Consider the following 23,228-nt stretch of genomic DNA (forward strand, 5'->3'; position numbering starts at 1 on the left):
TACTAATCATATGCAGGTTTTTAAGGACACATATCACACATGCTACATGTCATAAAATGAAAGAGCTGTTTCACAGCAGATTGTCTCTGTGAGCCATAAAGACTCATAAACAGGCCAGTTCTTCTGTAGTGAACATGAAGAAGTGTCTGGCTAGTTAAGTGAATGATATTCCTGACCATGAGGTTTCAGTAAACATGATCACCTTTTCTGTCCGCAGTTTTGGTTTAGTTTGCCTTTTTTTTCGTACAGGGGGGCCCTGCGCAGTAACACATATCTAAAAGCCAAGAATTAAGATATTGCCCCATGCATCATCAAGATACATACAGTATGTGCAAATAGGATTGCAGAAAAAGACAACGAAATACACAATCAGGTTATAAAATAAAATGATTTTACATTTTATTTGATTTGATACCTTAAGCTTAGGGGTTGTCTGAAGATTCTTTCAGTTCTTCTGCAAGCATTTTGACTTGGGTCTGGGGTCCTATTGGGGTGTCTATAGAGAGGTGACTTGTGTCAAGTGTATCACTTTGTGAATGAACTTGTGTGCCAGCAGATTGTGTAATCACTGGATCATCAGTCTTTCGCTCTCATTTTTGTAGTGTTTGGGTTTATCCTGCTTCTGGGTTCAAGTGATCTTTGGAGAGCGGTTCAGCTTCACCCTCAGGCTTTTAGGCAGATACTGATTCTTTAGTGTTTTCACCAGGACTCTGTTCATCATTTGGCTGAGCTGGGGGGAAGCTGGCTTCATCAGTGGGATCAGTGTCAGTATTTGAGCATGTCACAGATGCTGAATTACTTTTACATTCAGTCATTGATATTTCAGCTTAATCCTCACTTGTAGGTTTGTCAACAGTAGTGTTGGAAGAATTAGCATATGCGTTTTGTTTCTTCAGGAAATGTTGAATCTTCATTCACTTTTGAAGTGTGTATCGTCAACCTGCATTCCCTCTTCCTGCCCTCCATGTGGTAATGTGTTGATGATGTCATCATTCCTGATGCTTCCTGCTGATCCAGAGAGTGACGGGTCGGCGGTTTGGTTCTGTTCCTCTGTTACTGTGTTTGTTCCTCTCTCATATTCACAGGTCCCCTCCATATTCATGTTACCTGAACACTTATTTGCATCTCTAACAGCATCAGTGTATCTGGACTGTCTGGGAGATCCAGAGGAGGAATCGGCATGTGGGCATGTTACAACTGTTGGGGAAGGCTTAGCACTCTCATCAGACCTTGGTGCAGAGTCTAATTGCGTAAAGGGGCCCGGGTCATTCTTGATCAAATTACAAGCTTTTGGGTTCATTGTAATACTGGTATCAAATATATTTAGCAGGACTCCTCTTAAATAACTCTTTACAGCTGTGGGATTGTTGTTCACTTCTTCATGCTGCTTCATTCCATCATGAACAGCAGGTTCATCCTGAACTGAATTTGTTGATTGTCCATCTAAACTCCCCCCTTCCCCTATTCTCTCTTTCTGCCCTTCTTGTGTCGGTATATTGGTGACGTCATCATTGCTGAGCCTTACAGTGGTATCCATTTTGTCCTCTTGAACATCACCTGTAACTCTATCCTCAGCGTCTGAAGACCCGTCACAGGTATTTGTTGCTGCTGTGTGAGTAGCTTGACTGCCTGTTATAATTGATTTTCCACTTGAATTGTCTCCTACATTCACACTCTCCTCTAGCCTTTTACCTGTAGGTTCAATTGAGTTTAAGGATTGGTCACAGGTATTTTGTGTTACTGCACAAGATGAAGCTTGATGTTTTCCAGTGAGCAATAGTACACTCTCTTCCTTCTTTTGGTTGGTTATAATCTTTCCATCCGTCTCATGTTTGATCTCATTTCCAGTGTGTCTCTGCCCTGTTATTCAGAAATAAATACATTACTTTGATGTATTTAGATTAATCTTCAGTCTACATATTTAATCATATATAATAGTTTGTGTTTGTAGAGAGTTACCTCTTGAGTTGATCTTGTAGCAGTAATAGACCAACCCAGCAGCAGCACCAATGACTCCAATAACAGCAACAGCACACACTACACCTAGGATGAGCTGATGATCTCCTGCATTTACAACAGAATGACTGTTATTGATATATCTGCTGTGAATGGTGAGGTGTTTTAGTTTAAAGTTCCACGTGGCCATGTAACATGCAATAGCCTGTACAATGTGGAACTAACAGCAATACCATCACACTTCCATAAGAGGATTGTAGATAGTTATATCATGAAATGGAAATAATCACCTGAGGTAAAGCAGCCACTGGCATGGTAGGTCACACTGCTGTGACTAACTGGGTTGTTCACCACACAGGTGTAGACTGAGTCCTGGTTCTCCTTACTGATCTGTGGTCCAGTCTGGCCCCTCATCTCTGCAGTCTTTAGTCCAGGCCCAAACCAGCTGTAGTCCAGTGAGTCACCCTCTGCCTCACAGTGAAGTGTTGCATTGCTTGGGCAGGTGACCTTTGCTTTGGTGACATGGTCTACAAGAAACACATGAAATGATACAAAAGGAATATAAAACATTATGACTTGGAAGAGAGGGTATTTAATAAGGGGGGGGGGGGGGGGGGTTTTGGTGTGATCTAACATCTCACTGTGATAGATGGTACAGGATATAGAAGTGAATGATTGAGTACAGTGTAATTATAGAAAATGCATAACTCACACTAAGAATCTTGGTGAATATATTGAATTCATCTTCCTGGTTATAGGAATTATTTGCATAACTGCTTGGATTGTTTGTGAGTCATAAACGTTCATCAAACTGAGCCTGAATATTATGTAATTTAACATCACATACACATACACAAGTAAAGGTATTTTTGTCGTCTTGAAAGGAAACTTTGGGATATTTCAACCTGGGCCCTTTTTTAGATATGTTTGGATCTAAACTTTTACTAAGGACCATTAACAATCTAAATAGGTCCAGTATTGAATTAGAACGCTAATAATGTTATTATAAGTGTCTGACAACATGGAAAGGATCCATACAGATATACGTAGATCTGTGTCTGTTTACCTCAATAACTGTAAAGAGTCTGTAGAGAATGTTCCCCTTTCAGAATGTGTCATTAGGTGAATAAAGCTTGTTTTGCTTACCAGTTACTTCAACTCTGTGCTTTCTGCTGATGATCCTTCCTTGTATTATCACTACAGCCTCATACAATCCACTGTCATCTTTGGTCAGACGAATAAAGGTTACATCCCCAGTTTTTACATCCAACTTAATCCGCCCTTTGAATTTTAAATATTCTCTGACGTTTACAGCCTTATTGTCCCAGTCCACCATCTTGTCCCCATCATGCATCCACACAATGTTTTCTATCTCTCCTTCAACATGGGGCTGTAATGTCACTTTTCCATTTGTGGCAACATTGATGGTTTTTGAGGATGCACCTGGGGAAAAAAAAGGATATTAGAAATCATTTAGGGGTCAAAGATGCACTTATTATGAAGGCAATGTTTGATGAGAAATTACTGTTTCATATTATTGTTAAACAAACAAAAACAAGCAAAAATGTCCACAGGGGAATATCATTAGCCAATCACATTTTCCAGTTTTAACTAAAACACAACATGCAAAAAGACTACATAGAGAGTGTGCTGATTAGACAGTTTTTGATCGACATGTGGTCTTTTTGACTTGACCTTTATTGGAGATGGACAGCACAAAGCCTATGAGATATACAGTATAATACAATCACTCAGTATTAATTTAAATCAGGGGTTCTCAAACTTTTGCAAGCTGGGCCCCCCCAAAGCTGGTTAGGGGTAGTTGGGGCCCCCCCAGCGCGCGGCCCGCCGCCACCACCCTCAACTACACCACCATATATAGATAGATAGATAGATAGATAGCATATTGTTATTGATAGGCCTGACATGTCAAGGTTAGGCTATTGTTAGGCCCATACAGACAATTATTATAACTATTTATTATTATTATTATTATTATTATTGTTATTATTATCATCAGTAATAGTAGGCCTATTAGTAGGCTATTCATTATTATCACCATCATTATGTTATTATTATTATAATTAATGATTATCGACCAATTATTATTATTGTATTATTATCATAATAATAATTAGTGTTATTATTGCTATCATTTGGATACTGTTATTATTATGGGCCTCTTGTGATCTTTACAAAAAAAATCCTACAGGTCTGTCAATGTGAGACATGAGCCTGCTTTGCACTGCAAAGGTTCTCAAATCTTGGGGCAATGTTTGACAAACATATCCTCAGGTCATCCTCGATCTGTGCGCGGTTGTGGTATTTAGTTTTGAGCGCAGTCAGTCTTGAAAAGCCTGCCTGGCACAAATATGTCGACGCGAAAAGGAGGAGCATTTTTAAGGCTATGTCGCAAAGCTGATCATTGCTATCCAGAATGACGAAATAGGGGAGATGCTTAAGTCTACTGTCACTCTTCAGCTGCTCTTTCATGTCTATTGACAGCTCGTCTGCTGAGCAGAGAAATGGATCCCGAACTTAGGCGAATGAACGGTAGTCCTCTTTGAAATAGGACCCAAACTGATTTCTGATATTCGGCGTGATACAATGTCATTTGACATAGGTATTGCGCTGAGTTTAGCTCCTATTCTACACGTCTTGCACGGCCGGCAAAATCAGTGTTTCAGCAATTGTATGGGGTTGGCCAAGCTTAGCAATTCTATGAGCAACTACATAAGATGCCTCCAGACATTGCTTGGAGATGGTGGTTCGTTGTTGCTGGAGGCCATCACGTTCATGTTTAAAGAAGTCCACAGGCTTCTCTTTCTGACTTTTACGAATCAGAAACGTGTCCATAGTTGTGTTTGTTTGCTGATACAGTGTGTGTCAAGTTAATAAAGTTCTAATTTCAACGTCGTGTTCTTGTATGTGTGGTTGTGAACGACACGAATAATGGATAAGGATAAGGCTGTGATAGGCAATGATTCCTAACAAAACTAACTGTACACAATGTAGACAGGGACAGCACAAAATAGTATTCAAGTGCTGGTGTTTTATTTGTTGCAACACGGTGGATGATACAAAAATGTAAAGGTAGGTGTTAAGGAGAAAAGGGCTAGCTGCAGTTGGAAGAAGGTAGCTAGCTAGGCTAGCTATCGGGGCTACGAGCTTTTTCAAAAGACTGTGGAGCAAATTACTCCTTAGAATAGGCTACGAATAGACCTACTGCAAGCGCAGTAAGGTATTACTAAGGAAGGAGTGAGTCTTTAAAAAGACTGTTTATAAAGCAATGAATATCTGAATGATACAGGAAACAAGAGAAATTGAACAAACTCTGCAGAGTGTCGTCTCAGGGTGAGCGCTTACCAATGCCTGCGTTTTTTTTTTAATACTCGGAAACTTAGGTGCAACTCGCGTTCAAATGATACAACTCCGTTTTGATTGGTGGATCAGGAGCAAAACCGTATTTGATTTGTTTGGGTCAGTCCAGCCCCTTGCATTTCGCCACTGAGGGAGCTTTCACTAACCAGTGACAGGTCGGCGGTAGTTTTTTTTTTTTCTCCGTCTGTGACATCGCGCCCCCCCTGGAGAGTGTTCGCGCCCCCCCACTTTGAGAACCACTGATTTAAATCATAAAACAGCCATATAAGATAATTTGCTTTGACTGCTAGTGGCGACTCAGTTGTTGAAAGGGTTAACATTAAGCCAAGGCAACTTCTTTAAAAACACAGTCTGTGATTCTTCCCCTTTCCAAGTGTGTAGGAGAGGCTGCAGTGGCCAGAATTGGAAACCCAAAACACTGGCACTAAAGAAGGCTTTTCACCTTTTTATGGCACCTGATGGCCACCATAGCCTCTCCTACACACTTGGAAAGGGAGAGAAAGTTATGCATTGCACGGGAGCCAGCATTTTGGTTTGCCCGCTCTGGGCTACAGTTGAAACATGATGGCGCAACATGGCGGACTTGCTCCCTATGTAGCTATGAAGGACTCATTCTAAGCTGACGGAAACACACCACTTTGCAGTTACAGGTTATTTCACACTAATGAAAACATAATAATGAATACTATATTCTTTTTCTGCTAATATATCAGCGTAAACCCTATATACCGCACTGCTTCATCCCATGTGACACTTTTATGTGACCTACAGTATGTTGTAAAGGCAAATTTACCAGCAGACCCATCATGTGTTTTGCTCGGCCTGGGGACAAAGTCCCCCCCCCCCCCCAATCCTTTTTCCATTTTGCACACTACAGAATAACTCTCCTCTCCGACACAACTATTTAATCATAAACCGTTTCATTATAATTCAGAAAGCTGTTTGTTGAGGATTGAATAAAAACATCCACAAGTGATTGAAATTATTCTGGGATGTATCAGGTCAGCCAGTTCGGTTCGACAGGACCAAGGGCATATATGTGAGTCCACAAACATAAAATCAGGATTCTCAACATTCATGAACATAAGGCTATGCACTAAGCTTACTAATAGCCTGTAAGATTACATTTAGTTAACATATCAAGCATAGAGCTTACCGTAAAACAGACTGAAGATAATGCAGAAAATGGTCCTCATCTGGAGGTGTTAGACACTCAGATGGAGAGACAAGGTGAAGTTCAGTAGAGATTTGTTCAAGTCAAAGAGTCTTTACTTGAGTAAAGTATCCAAAAACAGGGCAAAAAAAAACCTCAGAAAACCTCCAGGCAAGGAAACTCAGTCTAGGCAGTTAAACAGTTCCAACAAAAGGTATCCAAAAACAGGTAACAAAGATCTTAGAGAAAAACAAAGTTAAACTCACGCCAAGTCATCACAGGGTGTCAAATCAAGACTGAGCAGACACAGAAAATCAGGAGGCTCATATAAGCAGGCAAACAAGGCTCAGGTGAACATAATGACACAATAAAGACAAGACTCAAACATGTGACTGGCAAGCAAACGGGAACACTGAGGGGTATTGCAGTCCCAGAATCCTGACAATTTTGTAGTTGGCCTTGCCACACCATCCAAGTTAATGTTGGATTGCTTCCTAGAGACATAGATTCTTGCATGCATAATTAACCATTTCCCTTTCATAACTTGGCACTGTAATCACACGGATTCATCGGCCTTCACATAGCCACACACGCGAAGGGAACACTTGAACTTTGCTCTTCACATAGGCCGTCCTTTGTTCACATTTATGTTCACGAACGAGCACAGACATGCACGCAGAACTACGGTGATCGAATAAAACACACACAGAGATTCTTTCTGGCGTGCACCCGACAGCGCATACTCGATCACACCAGCTCACACACACACACACACACACACACTCTCTCACACACACACACACACACCTCCTTTAATTCATTATCTAGATACATTTATTTAGATTACATATTGTGTTTTATTTCTGATTGTGTTTATAAATGGTTTGATTATATATATACGCTGGTCTATTTGATGTTACACAAGAATGAATGCTGCCAACCTCTTCTATTCAAAACTCCAAAGATCTTCAACCTTACTATTGATAAACTAACTTTGGTTGTAGTTATTAATTGAATTATTATTATATAATTGATAGTTACATTTTTATTTTTAACAAGACTGATATATTTGACTGATTTGTGGTTGATCCTTATTTTGACTACTGTGGATAACACAACACTTTGTGTGGCAACCCCCTATGTGTTCAACTTAATTGATCTGCGGTTGTGTTAAATGGTTGATGCCTGTCCAATCGGGTGAGATTACCAACATATTGGCGCTATTGTCAGTATAGTACCAATGTTGTCTGGCCCTCGTGAAGACAGTATTGCTATTTAGCACAATTGCACCCACATTTACTCAGCGCCCGCTCACAAGGTAAGGTACTGTAGGAATGCTAGTATGTTAATAGGTCATTTTATGTGGTGGTAGGTAAGTTAGTTTAAAGTTAAAGGAATGAATCATCATCATCATCATCATTGTTTATTCAGGGAGAAATTGACTGAGCACAGGGCTCTTTTGCAGCAATGCCCTGATTGAGGCCACATAGTACAGAAGAACAATACATAAACAAACCACAACAAAACGAAACAGACAAAATACATTAAAAAAAAAAAACACACCAAACAACTCAGAAATTAAGCATAAAAAATAAATAAATAAAATAACATAAAGTAAAAAAAATTAAATCAGAGAATCATTCAAAACAACAGCATTGAGGCACATCCTTATTATCTAAAAGGCTCTTAAATTGGTTGACAGACAAATACTTGGTTAATTTCAACTCCACTTGAATAGTGTTCCATTTATGGGAAGCAAAGAACTTAAAAGCTATTTTACCTATATTAGTTTTTGTAAGGGGGATTTCAAGGGAGATGAGGCTCTGTGACCGTATATTATGACAGATGGATTTTAATTTTAAAAGTGACATGAGATAATTAGGCAGTTTTCCCACTAAGGCTTTATAAACAAATAAAAGACAGTGTTTTTCCCTCCTGTCTGCTAGAGGGGACCAACCAACATTCTTGTATAAGTTACAGTGGTGGGTCCTGAAAGCGTCTCCTGTAACAAAGCGAATAGCACTATGGTAAACAGAGTCCAGGAGTTTTAAGGTAGAGGGTGCAGCATACATGTAAACAATGTCACCATAGTCAAGAACTGACAAAATTGTTGATTGCACTATTTCCATTCGGTTTTCAAAAGTAAAACAAGATCTTATCTATAAAGAGCACCCAGTTTAATTTTAACCTTCTTAGCTAGGTCAAGAACATGTGATTTAAATGACAGCCTATCATCTAGCCAGATACCTAGGTATTTATAGCAAGGAACTTGCTCAATATTAGTCCCAGAACGGGTGCATATCCTATGGGTGGAGGGGACATTATTTCTACCATTGGAGAAAATCATGAATTTAGTCTTAGACTCATTCAGCATCAATTTGAGGGACTTTAGGGAATCCTGTACACAATCAAAAGCATGTTTGAAGGTTTGAAACTGCTTGATCTATAGAGGGCGCTGAGGCATACAAAATTGTATCATCGGCATAAAAATGGACTTTGCAATGTTCTAGATGGTCACAGATATTATTAATGTAAAGTGAGAACAATACCGGGCCTAAAATAGAGCCCTGAGGGACACCAGAATTAATTACTAGGGCCTCAGATGTAAGGCCTGCAACATCTATACATTGTGTTCTACCCGTGAAGTAGTTTTTGAACCATCTGAGGGAGACATTATCAAATCCCAGGGAGTTCAGTTTGCCAAAAAGTATCTCATGGTTTACTGTATCAAAAGCTTTCGACAGGTCAATAAATAAAGCGGCACAACATTGTTTCTTGTCTACAGCAGAGGCTATGTCATTTACCACAAGGGTTGTTGCAGTAATGGTACTGTGGCCAGCTCTGAAACCTGATTGAAAGGGGCATAAAATTGAGTTTAAAGATAGAAAAGAGCTAATTTGCTCATCAACATTTTGGCTAGGCATGGGAGCTTGGAGATCGGCCTATAATTGTTCATTTCATTTGGGTCTCCCCCTTTATGAAGGGGCACCACTAATGCAGATTTCCAGATGCTAGGAATGTAGCCAGAAAAAAGTGATAGATTAAAAATGTGGGTCAGGGGTCTGGCTATAATGGGGGCAGCAAGCTTCAAGAGACGTGGGTCTAACTGGTCTGCACCCACTGAGCTCTTCATACATTTAGAATTACGAAGAGCAGAGAGGACTTCATGCTGTTGTATTGGTCTAAAGAGAAGGATGTGGTTGGGTCAGTTCCCAGTGACCTGGCATCAACAGTGAAGTTATCTAGCACTCCATCCGGTACATCAGGGAAATTAGAAAGGTCAAACAAAGTGCCGCATTTGGATAAAATGATTATTGAAAGCATTACAAACTTCCTTAGGATCATTAATTGCTTTATCTTCCAGCATGATCTGCTGGGGTAGTGTAGGTGGGGAAACCCCTTTAAGAGACTTAACTGTTTTCCAGAATTTTGTTGGATTACTACCACAAGCAGACAAATGATTCACAAAGTATTTGGATTTGGCCATTTTTACCAGATGTGTGCATTTGTTACGAAGGTGTCTAAAAGATTGCCAAGCTGCAGCAGAGCCAGTGGATCTTGCTAATGCCCAGGCCTTATTTCTATTAGTAGTGGCCTCACTTATATCATGAGTAAACCAGGGATTAAAACGATTTTTTATCCTACATTTCTTAAAAGGTGCATGTTTGTCAGTGACAGCATGAAAAACCGACAGGAAATGACTCAAGGCAACACCTACGTCCGGAATAAGCTCTATAGAGGTAGGATTGCTGGATAGCAAGTCAAATAAAAATGCCTGATCGTCAAGATTTTTGAGGGACCTTTTATAAACAATTAAAGGGGCAGCACCCTTTCTCCGTCCATCCCTGATGCAGCCCACTGGACAGTGATCACTAAAATCCAAGGGAAACACACAGGTGTGCAGGTAGTGCTGTGGCCTATTAGTAAGAATGAGATCTAACAGAGATGAGTTACTTGGGATTTTCATATTTGGGCGGGTGGATTCAGTAACCAATTGGGTAAGATTTTACTCTAAGCACAGGTCTTGAAATTCATTGGCTACAGGTGAGAACCAATGGTATTACTTGAAATAAGGGGATGGACTTATTTGGCATACGGGAATTAAGGGGTGGGTCATTGGATACATTTTAAGCTTTCTGATTGGAAGGAGTTGGATGAGAGGTCAGAGGTTTCATTGGTCAAAGGGTCAGCCAGTTAGGGCTGTAGTGGGAGTGGCAGATAAAGTTTTAAATACGGTGGCGCAAGTTTATTCTGGTAGAACGCTCCGGAGACTTCTCTTAGTTGTGGTTTAAACTCTGCAATAAATCCGTGCTGAAAAATTCTAAATCTGCTGTTCGACTTCTCTGTTTCATCACCGCGTGGTGAATTTGCTTGGACGCGACAGTACCTACATTATTCTGGTGCCCATGTGAGGCTGATACCCGTTGTACCTACACTGCTATGTTGGGCTGGTAAATGTTATCCTGTGACGTGTGTACGTCACACTGATCATGGGGTAACGGTGTTCTTTCTCCACCTGCAGTCTACGTCCCTCCCTCCAGAGATGGCTTCAGGCAGGGCACTGAGAACTCCCACTCCACCCTGGTGGACTCATGGACAGCCTGCCTCTGAGATGCAGAGGGGACACATCACAGGTAAGGGGATCAGATTGAAACAACATAACCATTTACTTTGGTTTCTAAACCACTGACATTGACTGAATCCTGCTCTTTAGATTATCAGTAACTGACTTCCTACAATTGCCATATCCATAACAGATGCGTATGTAATGCACTAAAGAGACAAGCCAACTATTAAACCCATTCCACTCTTCTTTGGTTGTAGCCACTATCCTCTTGTCTTGGACGGGTTCAAGCATGGCATTGAATATTCCCGGGTTTAAAAAAAGAAAAAGACAGACAGAATTCAATTCAGAATCAGAATCAGAATCAGAATCAGGTTTTATTGGCCAAGTAAGTTTGCACAAACAAGGAATTTGACTTGGTAAAGTGACTCTCAGTGTGTTTACACAAAATATAAATAATATACGCCGTTTGGTTTGACAAAGTTTTGTGTGAGGATGACGCCGTTTGGTTTGACAAAGTTTTGTGTGAGGATGACGCCGTTTGGTTTGACAACGTTTTGTGTGAGGATGACGGCGTTTGGTTTGACAAAGTTTTGTGTGAGGATGACGGCGTTTGGTTTGACAAAGTTTTGTGTGAGGATGACAGAGGTTTTTCTGAGACTGAAGCCGTTTCGCCTGAGTCTGACTACTTTTGGTCCGAGACGACGCCTTTTCGTTTGAGTCTGACACTTGAGTCTGAGATCTGAGGATGTCCTAATATAAACACCGTACTCCAGACACTGCTTGGAGACAGTGCTATGCTTGGACATGGTGGTTCGTTGTTGCTGGAGCCATCTCGTTTATGTTTAAAGAAGTCCACAGGCTTCTCTTTCTGACTTTTGCGAATCAGAAACTTGTCCATAGTTATGTTTGTTTGCTAATACAGTGTGTGTGAAGTTAATAAAGTTCTAATTTCAACGTTGTGTTCTTGTGATGTGTGGTTGTGAATGACTTGCACCACGAAATAATGGATAAGGCTGTGCTAGGCAATGATTCCTAACAAAACGAACTGCTACACAATGTAGACACGGACAGCACAAAATAGTATTCAAGTGCTGGTGTTTTATTGTTTGCAACACGGTGGATGATCAAAAAATGTAAAGGTAGGTGTCAAGGAGAAAAGGGCTAGCTGCAGTTGGAAGAAGGTAGCTAGCTAGGCTAGCTCTTGGGGCTACGAGCTTTTTCAAAAGACTGTGGAGCAAATTACTCCTTAGAATAGGCTACGAATAGACCTACTGCAAGTGCAGTAAGGTATTACTAAGGAAGGAGTGAGTCTTTAAAAAGACTGTTTAAAAAGCAATGAATATCTGAATGATAGAGGAAACAAGAGAAATTGAACAAACTCTGCAGAGTGTTGTCTCAGGGTGAGCGCTTACCATGCCTGCGGTTTTTTTTTATACTCGGAAGCTTGGGTGCAACTTGCGTTCAAATGATAAGACTCCGTTTTGATTGGTGGATCAGGAGCAAAACAGTATTTGATTTGTTTGGGTCAGTCCAGCCCCCCTAACCCTATCTTTCCCTTTCCCTTTCCCTTTCCCTAACCCAGACCACCAACATCATGTCAGACCTGACAACTGCAGTGGAGTGGACAAGGCGCCATATGACTCGGTTCCAGGGACGTGTCTCCTTTCCCACAATTGTTTATATGACAGAGGTGGAAAAAGAGGATGCACTGCGCACGCTGAGAACCACCGATGACCTGGAGGCTAAAGACCCCTTCTTGTTCATATTCACACAACAAGCGGACATGGAGGTGTTTCTCCAAGATTGTGCGGATCAACAGGACCTCGAAGTTCATGCTATGTTCGATGGTGAACTGTAGTGCCTCTGTTACTCTTAAGTTCTATTTTAAAATGTTATGCATTTCTGTGCATCAATGTTTCTTGTTTTGATGTACCTTTGTTTACTCTATAAAAACTGCCATATGTTTGTGTGCCATGGTTGGTCGGTGTGTGTGTAATACGTTGTTTTTTTGATAAAGCACTATTTTTTTTTATTGTTTCGTCCTGATTAAATGTTCTTATGATAAAAAGTGATTTGTGGTTTTGTTTATGTAGAGCACAGTCTTATTGATTGACACTTTTACACACAGTCCAGTAACAATATAGGCTAAATCACAATCTGGAGAAAATCACAGAAAAGATGGTAAGCACTGAGGCAAAGATCTGATTGTGGTGTCAAATATTTAGCTTTTCATAAAATAAATAAATACAGTTTTCGACGCACAGTCGGCATCGAGAATATTTTTTGCCTTTAATACCACACACTGGAGTGGAGTTAACATACCCGTATTGTAATTATGCCGGATTGCTCTGTTGTATTATAAATACAAAGGCTGAAATTATCTTTACCACGGTAAAAGCAATAGCCTATTTGACTTTAAAAGGAGCTTGTTATCGTTCATCAAACTATAACGTTATACGTACTGAAACTTTAATATTCAACACACGGTAGGTCTACCACAACATTTATTAGCTTGTAGCTAAATAGCAGTTTAACTACGAACTTTAATTTAATCCTGTTTAATTTAATCATTTAATTTTAACACTTCTCGCTCGGTATTCGTTCGTGCAATTGGATGTCAACGGTCGATGATGCTGATTGGCGGCTCACTGCCTTGTCCCGCCTCCTGCCATTGGCCTGTACTTTTTGCCGGCACAGGCTGTCGATGATGGTAGTCCTTTGGGGGATAGTAGTCCCTCACATTGCGCATGCGTCATTTTGCGACACTGTCGACAGCGAAGCCGCGCATGCGTCACAACGACAGATCCGTTTTCAATCATGGAGAAAAGCGACGAAAGCCAGTTTTTTGAAAACTTGACCATTTATTTAAAAACAAAGAAGATGTTGTCACAGTGGACAAAACAGATGAGGTGGAGGATCAAAAAGTCTCTCCCCAGTTTCGTTTCATCTGTTGACGTAGAGCCTTATGCTGTTAGCCGTTTACAATTAAATATACCCACATTATGCGTTAAGACAAGCCCCATATGTTTATGTTGACGTTTAAACCGTTTACAACATTATTAAATATTACGTTAAATAAACCTACATTATGCGTTAAGACAAGCCAGATATGTTGATGTTGATGTTGAGCCTTATGCTGTAAACCGTTTTGTTGTCTGAGCATGCGCGATTATGTTGAGCCTTATGCCATAAACCGTTTGTGTCTGAGCATGCGCAATGTGAGGGACTACTATCCCTTGTCGGTAGGGAAAACGTATGGCTAAGGAATGTGTATTAAAACCGGATGTCGTCACTTTAATCCGGTCTCTGGTTGGATAAAACTTTTCAACAGAAATGGACAAGGACCTTTGATTTATTCTTTAGGAACCATGCCGATGCCTGACTTTTAATGTTGTGTGACGTTGTTGAAGTTCAAGTTCAACATGAATAGCGATTGAATTATCCTTGTGTCGTGTAATCGCTAGCGGTAAATAAACGTTAATAACTTGAATGACTGATTAAGGATATATGTTACACATCACAAACACATGTAATCGATGGGTTTTGGGGGAAATGAGGTAATTGGTTAGCTTAAATTGCAGTATCTTAGGCGAGCTAATTGACCTGGCTAGCTATAGCGGAATTAACAGTGCTAGCTTTGTGTTTGGTCATATAGCTTCGTAAAAGTTCGGTTAACAAGTCACTTGTGTGTTTAGTTGTATGACTTCGTAAAAGTTCGGTTAACAAGTCAATTGAGCATTAAGCCACCTGACTATAATGGGTCTATTCATATCAGCATGCTAACGTTAGACTTATTAGCAGCGAGGCTAGCTAGCTACTATGTGTTCCAATGGATTGTTGGTCTAAGCGTTAGCTTCAGTTAAGTCCTACAATAGGACAATACTCTGCAACATTCGTGTACCACATGGACAACTAACCGAGTCAATGTAGACATAGGTTAACAAGTCACTTGTGTGTTTAGTTGTATGACTTCGTAAAAGTTCGGTTAACAAGTCAATTGAGCATTAAGCCACCTGACTATAAATGGGTCTATTCATATCAGCATGCTAACCTTAGACTTATTAGCAGCGAGGCTAGCTAGCTACTATGTGTTCCAATGGATTGTTGGTCTAAGCGTTAGCTTCAGTTAAGACCTACGTGTACCACATGAACAACTAAACGAGTCAATGTAGACATATAAAAAGTTGTGTAGATAGCTTTATTCACATAAGCCGTATAACTTCACAAAAATAATAATAATTTAAAGAAAACCGATCGTTTGCATGTCAGGCGATCAACACAACCTCAACTAAAAAGTAAAGGTCCTTGTCCATTTCTGTTGAAAAGTTTTATCCAACCAGAGACCGGATTAAGTGACGACATCCGGTTTTATACACATTCCTTAGCCATACGTTTTCCCTACCGACAAGGCAACACTAGTTTATTTGTGTTCATACAAAATGGTAATTCAGTGCTTTACAAATGAGATGATGAATGAATATAGAAATGCTTTAAATATAAAAACAAAATCAGAGAAACTGCATTGAAACCGATATAAATATTGAGTAAATATATCAAAAGACCCTAAAAAAAAAAAAATAAAAAGGTAGTGTAGCCAATATCATGAACTGCCGTACAACATTTATGAGAGAAAATATAGCTGCTTGTTGTCACATCATTGACACTGACACTCCAACTGCAGCAGTAGAATTTATTTGTGACTGATGAAGATGCTTGGTAAGATGGACTTCTTTAGTGATCATCTAGCAAGGCTACTAAACATATGCAGGTTTTTAAGGACACATATCACACATGCTACATGTCATAAAATGAAAGAGCTGTTTCACAGCAGATTGTCTCTGTGAGCCATAAAGAATCATAAACAGGCCAGTTCTTCTGTAGTGAACATGAAGAAGTGTGTGGCTAGTTAAGTGAATGATATCCTGACCATGAGGTTTCAGTACAATGATCACCTTTTCTGTCCGCAGTTTTTGTTTAGTTTGCCTTTTTTTTTCTTACAGGGGGGCCCTGCGCAGTAACACATATCTAAAAGCCAAGAATTAAGATATTGCCCCATGCATCATCCAGATACATACAGTATGTGCAAATAGGATTGCAGAAAAAGACAACGAAATACAATCAGGTTATAAAATAAAATAATTTTAGATTTATTTGATTTGATACCTTAAGCTTAAGGGTTGCCTGAAGGTTCTTTCAGTTTTTACAAGCATTTTGACTTGGTCTTGGGTCCTATTGGGGTGTCTATAGAGAGGTGACTTGTGTCAAGTGTATCACTTTGTGAATGAACTTGTGTGCCGCAGATTGTGTAATCACTGGATCATCAGTCTTTCGCTCTCATTTTTGTAGTTTGGGTTTTCCTCTGCTTCTGGGTTCAAGTATCTTTGGAGAGCGTTCAGCTTCACCATCAGGCTTTTAGTCAGATACTGATTCTTTAGTGTTTTCACCAGGACTCTGTTCATCATTTGGCTGAGCTGGGGGGAAGCTGGCTTCTTCAGTGGGATCAGTGTCAGTATTTGAGCACTTCACAGATGCTGAATTACTTTTACCTTCAGTCATTGATATTTCAGCTTAATCCTCACTTGTAGGTTTGTCTACAGTAGTGTTGGAAGAATTAGCATATGCGTTTGGTTCTTCAGGAAATGTTGGATCTTCATTCACTTTTGAAGTGTGCTGAACTATCGTCAACCTGGATTCCCTCTTCCTGCCCTCCATGTGGTAATGTGTTGATGATGTCATCATTCCTGATGCTTCCTGCTGATCCAGAGAGTGACGGGTCGGCGGTTTGGTTCTGTTCCTCTGTTACTGTGTTTGTTCCTCTCTCATATTCACAGGTCCCCTCCATATTCATGTTACCTGAACACTTATTTGCATCTCTAACAGCATCAGTGTATCTGGACTGTCTGGGAGATCCAGAGGAGGAATCGGCATGTGGGCATGTTACAACTGTTGGGGAAGGCTCAGCACTCTCATCAGACCTTGGTGCAGAGTCTAATTGCTTAAAGGGGCCCGGGTCATTCTTGATCAAATTACAAGCTGGTAGGTTCATTGTAATACTTGGATCAAATACTTTTAGCAGGACTCCTCTTAAAAACCTATTTACAGCTGTGGGAATGCTGTTCACTTCTTCATGCTGTTTCATTCCATCATGAACAGCAGGTTCATCCTGAACTGAATTTGTTGATTGTCCATCTAAACTCCCCCCGTCCCCTATTCTCTCTTTCTGCCCTTCTTGTGTCGGTATATTGGTGACGTCATCATTGCTGAGCCTTACAGTGGTATCCATTTTGTCATCTTGAACATCACCTGTAACTCTATCCTCAGCGTCTGAAGACCCGTCACAGGTATTTGTTGCTGCTGTGTGAGTAGCTTGACTGCCTGTTATAATTGATTTTCCACTTGAATTGTCTCCTACATTCACACTCTCCTCTAGCCTTTTACCTGTAGGTTCAATTGAGTTTAAGGATTGATTACAGGTATTTTGTGTAACTGCACAAGATGAAGCTTGATGTTTTCCAGTGAGCAATACTACACTCTCTTCCTTCTTTTGGTTGGGTATAATCTTTCCATCCGTCTCATGTTTGATCTCATTTCCAGTGTGTTTCTGCCCTGTTATTCAGAAATAAATACATTACTTTGATACATTTAGATTAATCTTCAGTCTACATATTTAATCATATATAATAGTTTGTGTTTGTAGGGAGTTACCTCTTGAGTTGATCTTGTAGCAGTAATAGCCCAACCCAGCAGCAGCACCAATAACTCCAATAACAGCAACAGCACACACTACACCTAGGATGAGCTGGTGATCTCCTGCGTCTACAACAGAATGACTGTTATTGATATATCTGCTGTGAATGGTGAGGTGTTTTAGTTTAAAGTTCCATGTGGCCATCTAACATGTAATAGCCTGTACAATGTGGAACTAACAGCAATACCATCACACTTCCATAAGAGGATTGTAGATAGTTATATCATGAAATGGAAATAATCACCTGAGGTAAAGCAGTCCCTGACATGGTAGGTCACACTGCTGTCACTAACTGGGTTGTTCACCACACAGGTGTAGACTGAGTCCTGGTTCTCCATACTGATCTGTGGTCCAGTCTGACCCTCATCTCTGCAGTCTTCAGTCCAGGCCCAGACCAGCTGTAGTCCAGAGAGTCACCCTCTGCCTCACAGTGAAGTGTTTGCATTGCTTAGGCAGGTGACCTTAGCTTCAGTGACAGGGTCTACAACAAACAGATGAAATGATACAAAAGTATTATGAGATATCACAAGACAGGGACGAGAGGGCATTTAATAAGGAGTTTGTGTGATCTAACATCTCACTGTGATAGATGGAACAGGACATACATTTGCATAATTCACACATCTTGAATGTATTTATTTGATCTTCCTGGTTATAGGAATTATTTGTATTACTGCTTGAATTGTTTGTAAGTCAAACGCTTATCAAACTGAGCCTGAAAATTATCTAATTTAACATCAAATTACATCTCATACACAAACATAGAGTACTGGTATTTTTGTCGTCTGTACAATTCCTTAAATGGAAACTTTGGGGATTTTTCAACCAGGGCACTATTTTAAGATCTTTTTGAGTCTTAACTTTCACTAGGACAATTAACCATAAAAATTGGTCCAGTGTTGAACTAGAACGCTATAACGGCAACCGCAAAATTGCTTTACGACGTAATCCCATGGGGCAAGAATCTGTATCAAAGTAAACCGCTTGTTTTCGTCCATGAAAGGCTCATAATGTTAGTGTCTGACAACATGGAAAGGACTGTAAAGAGACTACAGAATGACTGTTCCACTTTCAGAATGCGGCCATTAGGTGGAATAAAGCTGGTTTTGCTTACCAGTTACTTTAACGCTGTGCTTTATGCTGATTAACCTTCCTTGAATTATAATGTCTGCGTCATACAATCCACTGTCATCTTTTGGCCAGATTTATAATAGTTGCATCCCCAGTTTTTTACATCCAACTTAATCCGCCCCTTGAATTTTAAATATTCTCTGACGTTTCCAGCCTTTTTGTCCCACTCCCACCATCTTGTTGCCATTGTGCCTCCACAGAATGTCTTCTATCTCTCCTTCAACCAGGGGCTGTAAAGATAGTATCCCATTCGAGGCAACATTGATGGTTTTTGAGGATACCCCTGAAAAGAAACAGATATGTATTCACTTATTATGATGCCAATGTTTCATGAGAAATTACTGTTTCATGCTGTTGTAAAAAAAAAAAAAAAAAAATACAAGCTAAAATTTCCACAGGCATATCATTATCCAATGACATTTTCAAAGTTTGACCAAAACACAACTTGCAAAAAGACTAGTTAGAGAGTGTAATGATTAGACAGTTTTTGATTGACCTGTGTTCATTTTGACTTGACTCATGAGATGCAGCCTAATTGTTGGCATTTGTGGTAAACCAGTTGCTCTTTATTGGAGATGGACAGCACAAAGTAAAAGGTGAAAGGCCCTCTCTAGTGCCGGTGTGTTGGTTTGCCCCTTCTGGGCTACAGTTGAAACATGATGGCGCAACATGGCGGACTTGCTCCCTGTGTAGCTATGAAGGACTCATTCTAAGCTGACGGAAACACACCACTTTGTAGTTACAGGTGATTATAGACTAATTAAAACATGATAATGAATACTATATTCTTTTTCTGCTAATATATCAGCGTAAACCCTATACACCGCACTGCTTCAACCCATGTGACACTTTTATGTGACCTACAGTATGTTGTAAAGGCAAATTTACCAGCAGACCCATCATGTGTTTTGCTCGGCCTGGGGACAAAGTCCCCCCCCCCCCCCCCAATCCTTTTTCCATTTTGCACACTACAGAATAACTCTCCTCTCCGACACAACTATTTAATCATAAACCGTTTCATTATAATTCAGAAAGCAGTTTGTTGAGGATTGAATAAAAACATCCACAAGTGATTGAAATTATTCTGGGATGTATCAGGTCAGCCAGTTCGACAGGACCAAGGGCATATATGTGAGTCCACAAACATAAAATCAGGATTCTCAACATTCATGAACATAAGGCTATGCACTAAGCTTACTAATAGCCTGTAAGATTACATTTAGTTAACATATCAAGCATAGAGCTTACCGTAAAACAGACTGAAGATAATGCAGAAAATGGTCCTCATCTGGAGGTGTTAGACACTCAGATGGAGAGACAAGGTGAAGTTCAGTAGAGATTTGTTCAAGTCAAAGAGTCTTTACTTGAGTAAAATATCCAAAAACAGGGCAAACAAAAACCTCAGAAAACCTCCAGGCAAGGAAACTCAGTCCAGGCAGTTAAACAGTTCCAACAAAAGTTATCCAAAAACAGGTAACAAAGATCTTAGAGAAAAAAAAAAGTTAAACTCACGCAAAGTCATCACAGGGTGTCAAATCAAGACTGAGCAGACACAGAAAATAAGGAGGCTCATATAAGCAGGCAAACAAGGCTCAGGTGAACATAATGACACAATAAAGACAAGACTCAAACATGTGACTGGCAAACGGGAACACTGAGGGGTATTGCAGTCCAAGAATCCTGACAATTTTGTAGTTGGCCTTGCCACACCATCCAAGTTAATGTTGGATTGCTTCCTAGAGACATAGGTTCTTGCATGCATAATTAACCATTTCCCTTTCATAACTTGGCACTGTAATCACACGGATTCATCGGCCTTCACATAGCCACACACGCGAAGGGAACACTTGAACTTTGCTCTTCACATAGGCCGTCCTTTGTTCACATTTATGTTCACGAACGAGCACAGACATGCACGCAGAACTACGGTGATCGAATAAAACACACACAGAGATTCTTTCTGGCGTGCACCCGACAGCGCATACTCGATCACACCAGCTCACACACACACACACACACTCTCACACACACACACACACACACCTCCTTTAATTCATTATCTAGATACATTTATTTAGATTACATATTGTGTTTTATTTCTGATTGTGTTTATAAATGGTTTGATTATATATATACGCTGGTCTATTTGATGTTACACAAGAATGAATGCTGCCAACCTCTTCTATTCAAAACTCCAAAGATCTTCAACCTTACTATTGATAAACTAACTTTGGTTGTAGTTATTCATTTAATTATTAATGAGAGTTTCAAATTGATAGTTACATTTTTATTTTTAACAAGACTGATATATTTGACTGATTTGTGGTTGATCCTTATTTTGACTACTGTGGATAACACAACATTTTGTGTGGCAACCCCCTATGTGTTCAACTTAATTGATCTGCGGTTGTGTTAAATGGTTGATGCCTGTCCAATTGGGTGAGATTACCAACATATTGGCGCTATTGTCAGTATAGTACCAATGTTGTCTGGCCCTCGTGAAGACAGTATTGCTATTTAGCACAATTGCACCCACATTTACTCAGCGCCCGCTCACAAGGTAAGGTACAAGCTCTTTTAAAGCCCCCTACTCCTGCTATCATTTTGGGTGTGTGTTGCAGTGGCTGCCCTGGCCAATCAGAATTAGTTTTACTTTTGGCTAACATCAGTCAGTCTAGGTGTGACCGCTCCTGCTTCACACACTGAATTGCTCCATGTTTACAGATAGAAAACACAACATGACTATAGAGTATAGACTGCAATCAGATTTCGAGCTGTGACATTAATACCCTAACTGTCGTTACAGTCACCGTCACCTCTTCAATGTTTTCTACGTTTCTCGTATTTCGTCAGGCTTGGGCGCAGTAGTGATCAGTCACCTGAAATATCTATCATTTCTTGTATACTAGGGGCAATCCGCAAAAAGAAATTAAAACATTTTGTCTGTTTGGTTAAGGCCTACTTGATGTTGGAACAGACCATCTGATGGGGGGTTACACGGTTCCAAATAGGCTATCTATACTGTAAGTCAGGTGCCGAAATGAAGTGCTACTGTCTTCACCTCCCCACACCCCTTCAAGTGGATCCATCCATCCATCCATGTAATATTAGAGGTCAGAGGTCAGGCAGGACCAATCAAATCAAGACACATAGAAGCCATTATGAAGAGGGGAATCAAAATACTCAAAAAGAGATCAGCTGATGCTGCAAAATGTTTTAACTTAACAAATGTATTTAATAATAACATTACCGATGCCAGCAGCAGGCAAAACATAGACGCAAGCTATAGTGATAACATTACCAGTCCACTGGTGCTAAATGAAGAGGAGGAGGAGGAGAGTCTGGATATAGGCTGATCCCAGTGCAGGACAGGGGCAAGAAGAGGAGGAGGAGAGTCTGGACATGGGCTGATCCCAGTGCAGGACAGGGGCAAGAAGTGGAGGAGGAGAGTCTGGACATGGGCTGATCCCAGTGCAGGACAGGGGCAAGAAGTGGAGGGTGTTGCTGAGGACGAGCGACATGACAACCTCGCAGGTGATACTGCATGTAGTGACAGTGTTAGCGGCCAGAGGGAATTCATCATACGTAGCCAGTCATGAATGATTTTGCATGTCCAAAATCAAACCCATTTTTTTCTTTAAAATAACATTATGCAACAATTTGACCTTAAAATAAAGATTTTGATGGTACACTGACTTCTAATACGGAGAATGGCGTCTGTGCCACTGCCATAGCACGCCTGGTATTGCACTATGTAACTTTGGAGTACAGGGCGCGAGACCAATGGCAACAACTATGCATTGCTTCATGGCACCACCTCATGTAACAACCACTTGACTCATGTGCCAGCTGTGAGAGGAAGTGAGTGCAGTTGGCGGAGAAGGAGAGAGAGAGAGCGTAACCGAGCAAGAGACCGAACGAGTGACCAAGCAACTGACCAAACAGGTAACCAAGCAAGTCAGATGCCGAGCTGGCCCTCTTTCTGTTTGACTAGTCAGTGATAACTTGTTAGCTGTCTTATTATGTCTTGTGTTCCAAATCAGTATTTCAGGTCTTTTTTTGGAAAAAAATGGACGCCGTGTGCTCCGGACCAAAGAAGAAAAGGACCATCCAGACTGTTACCAGCAGTCCAAAAGCCAGGGTTTGTCATGGTATGGTGTTGTGTCAGTGCCGCTGGCAAAGGTAACTTACACTTCTGTGATGGCACCATTAATGCCGAAAAGTACATAGAGATTTTGGAGCAACATATGCTGCCCTCAAGACGACATCCTTTCCAGGGACGCCCATGCATA

General features: G+C 40.5%; 1 protein-coding gene across 1 annotated transcript in view; it reads right to left on the reverse strand.

Moving 5' to 3' along the window:
• Positions 1-910: 910 nt before the first annotated feature.
• The window catches only part of LOC116221577, an 84,570-nt gene continuing 62,252 nt past the window's right edge, over positions 911-23,228 (reverse strand). Inside the window, exons 5-6 of the mRNA XM_031572774.2 lie at positions 1,960-2,064; positions 911-1,860 (exon numbers count right to left, since the gene is read on the reverse strand). Coding sequence (XP_031428634.1) covers positions 911-1,860; positions 1,960-2,064 — 1,055 coding nt within the window. The remainder of the gene's footprint in view (positions 1,861-1,959; positions 2,065-23,228) is intronic.

This window comes from Clupea harengus, chromosome 8, assembly GCF_900700415.2.
Source record: "Clupea harengus chromosome 8, Ch_v2.0.2, whole genome shotgun sequence".
NCBI classification, from domain to species: Eukaryota; Metazoa; Chordata; class Actinopteri; order Clupeiformes; family Clupeidae; genus Clupea; species Clupea harengus.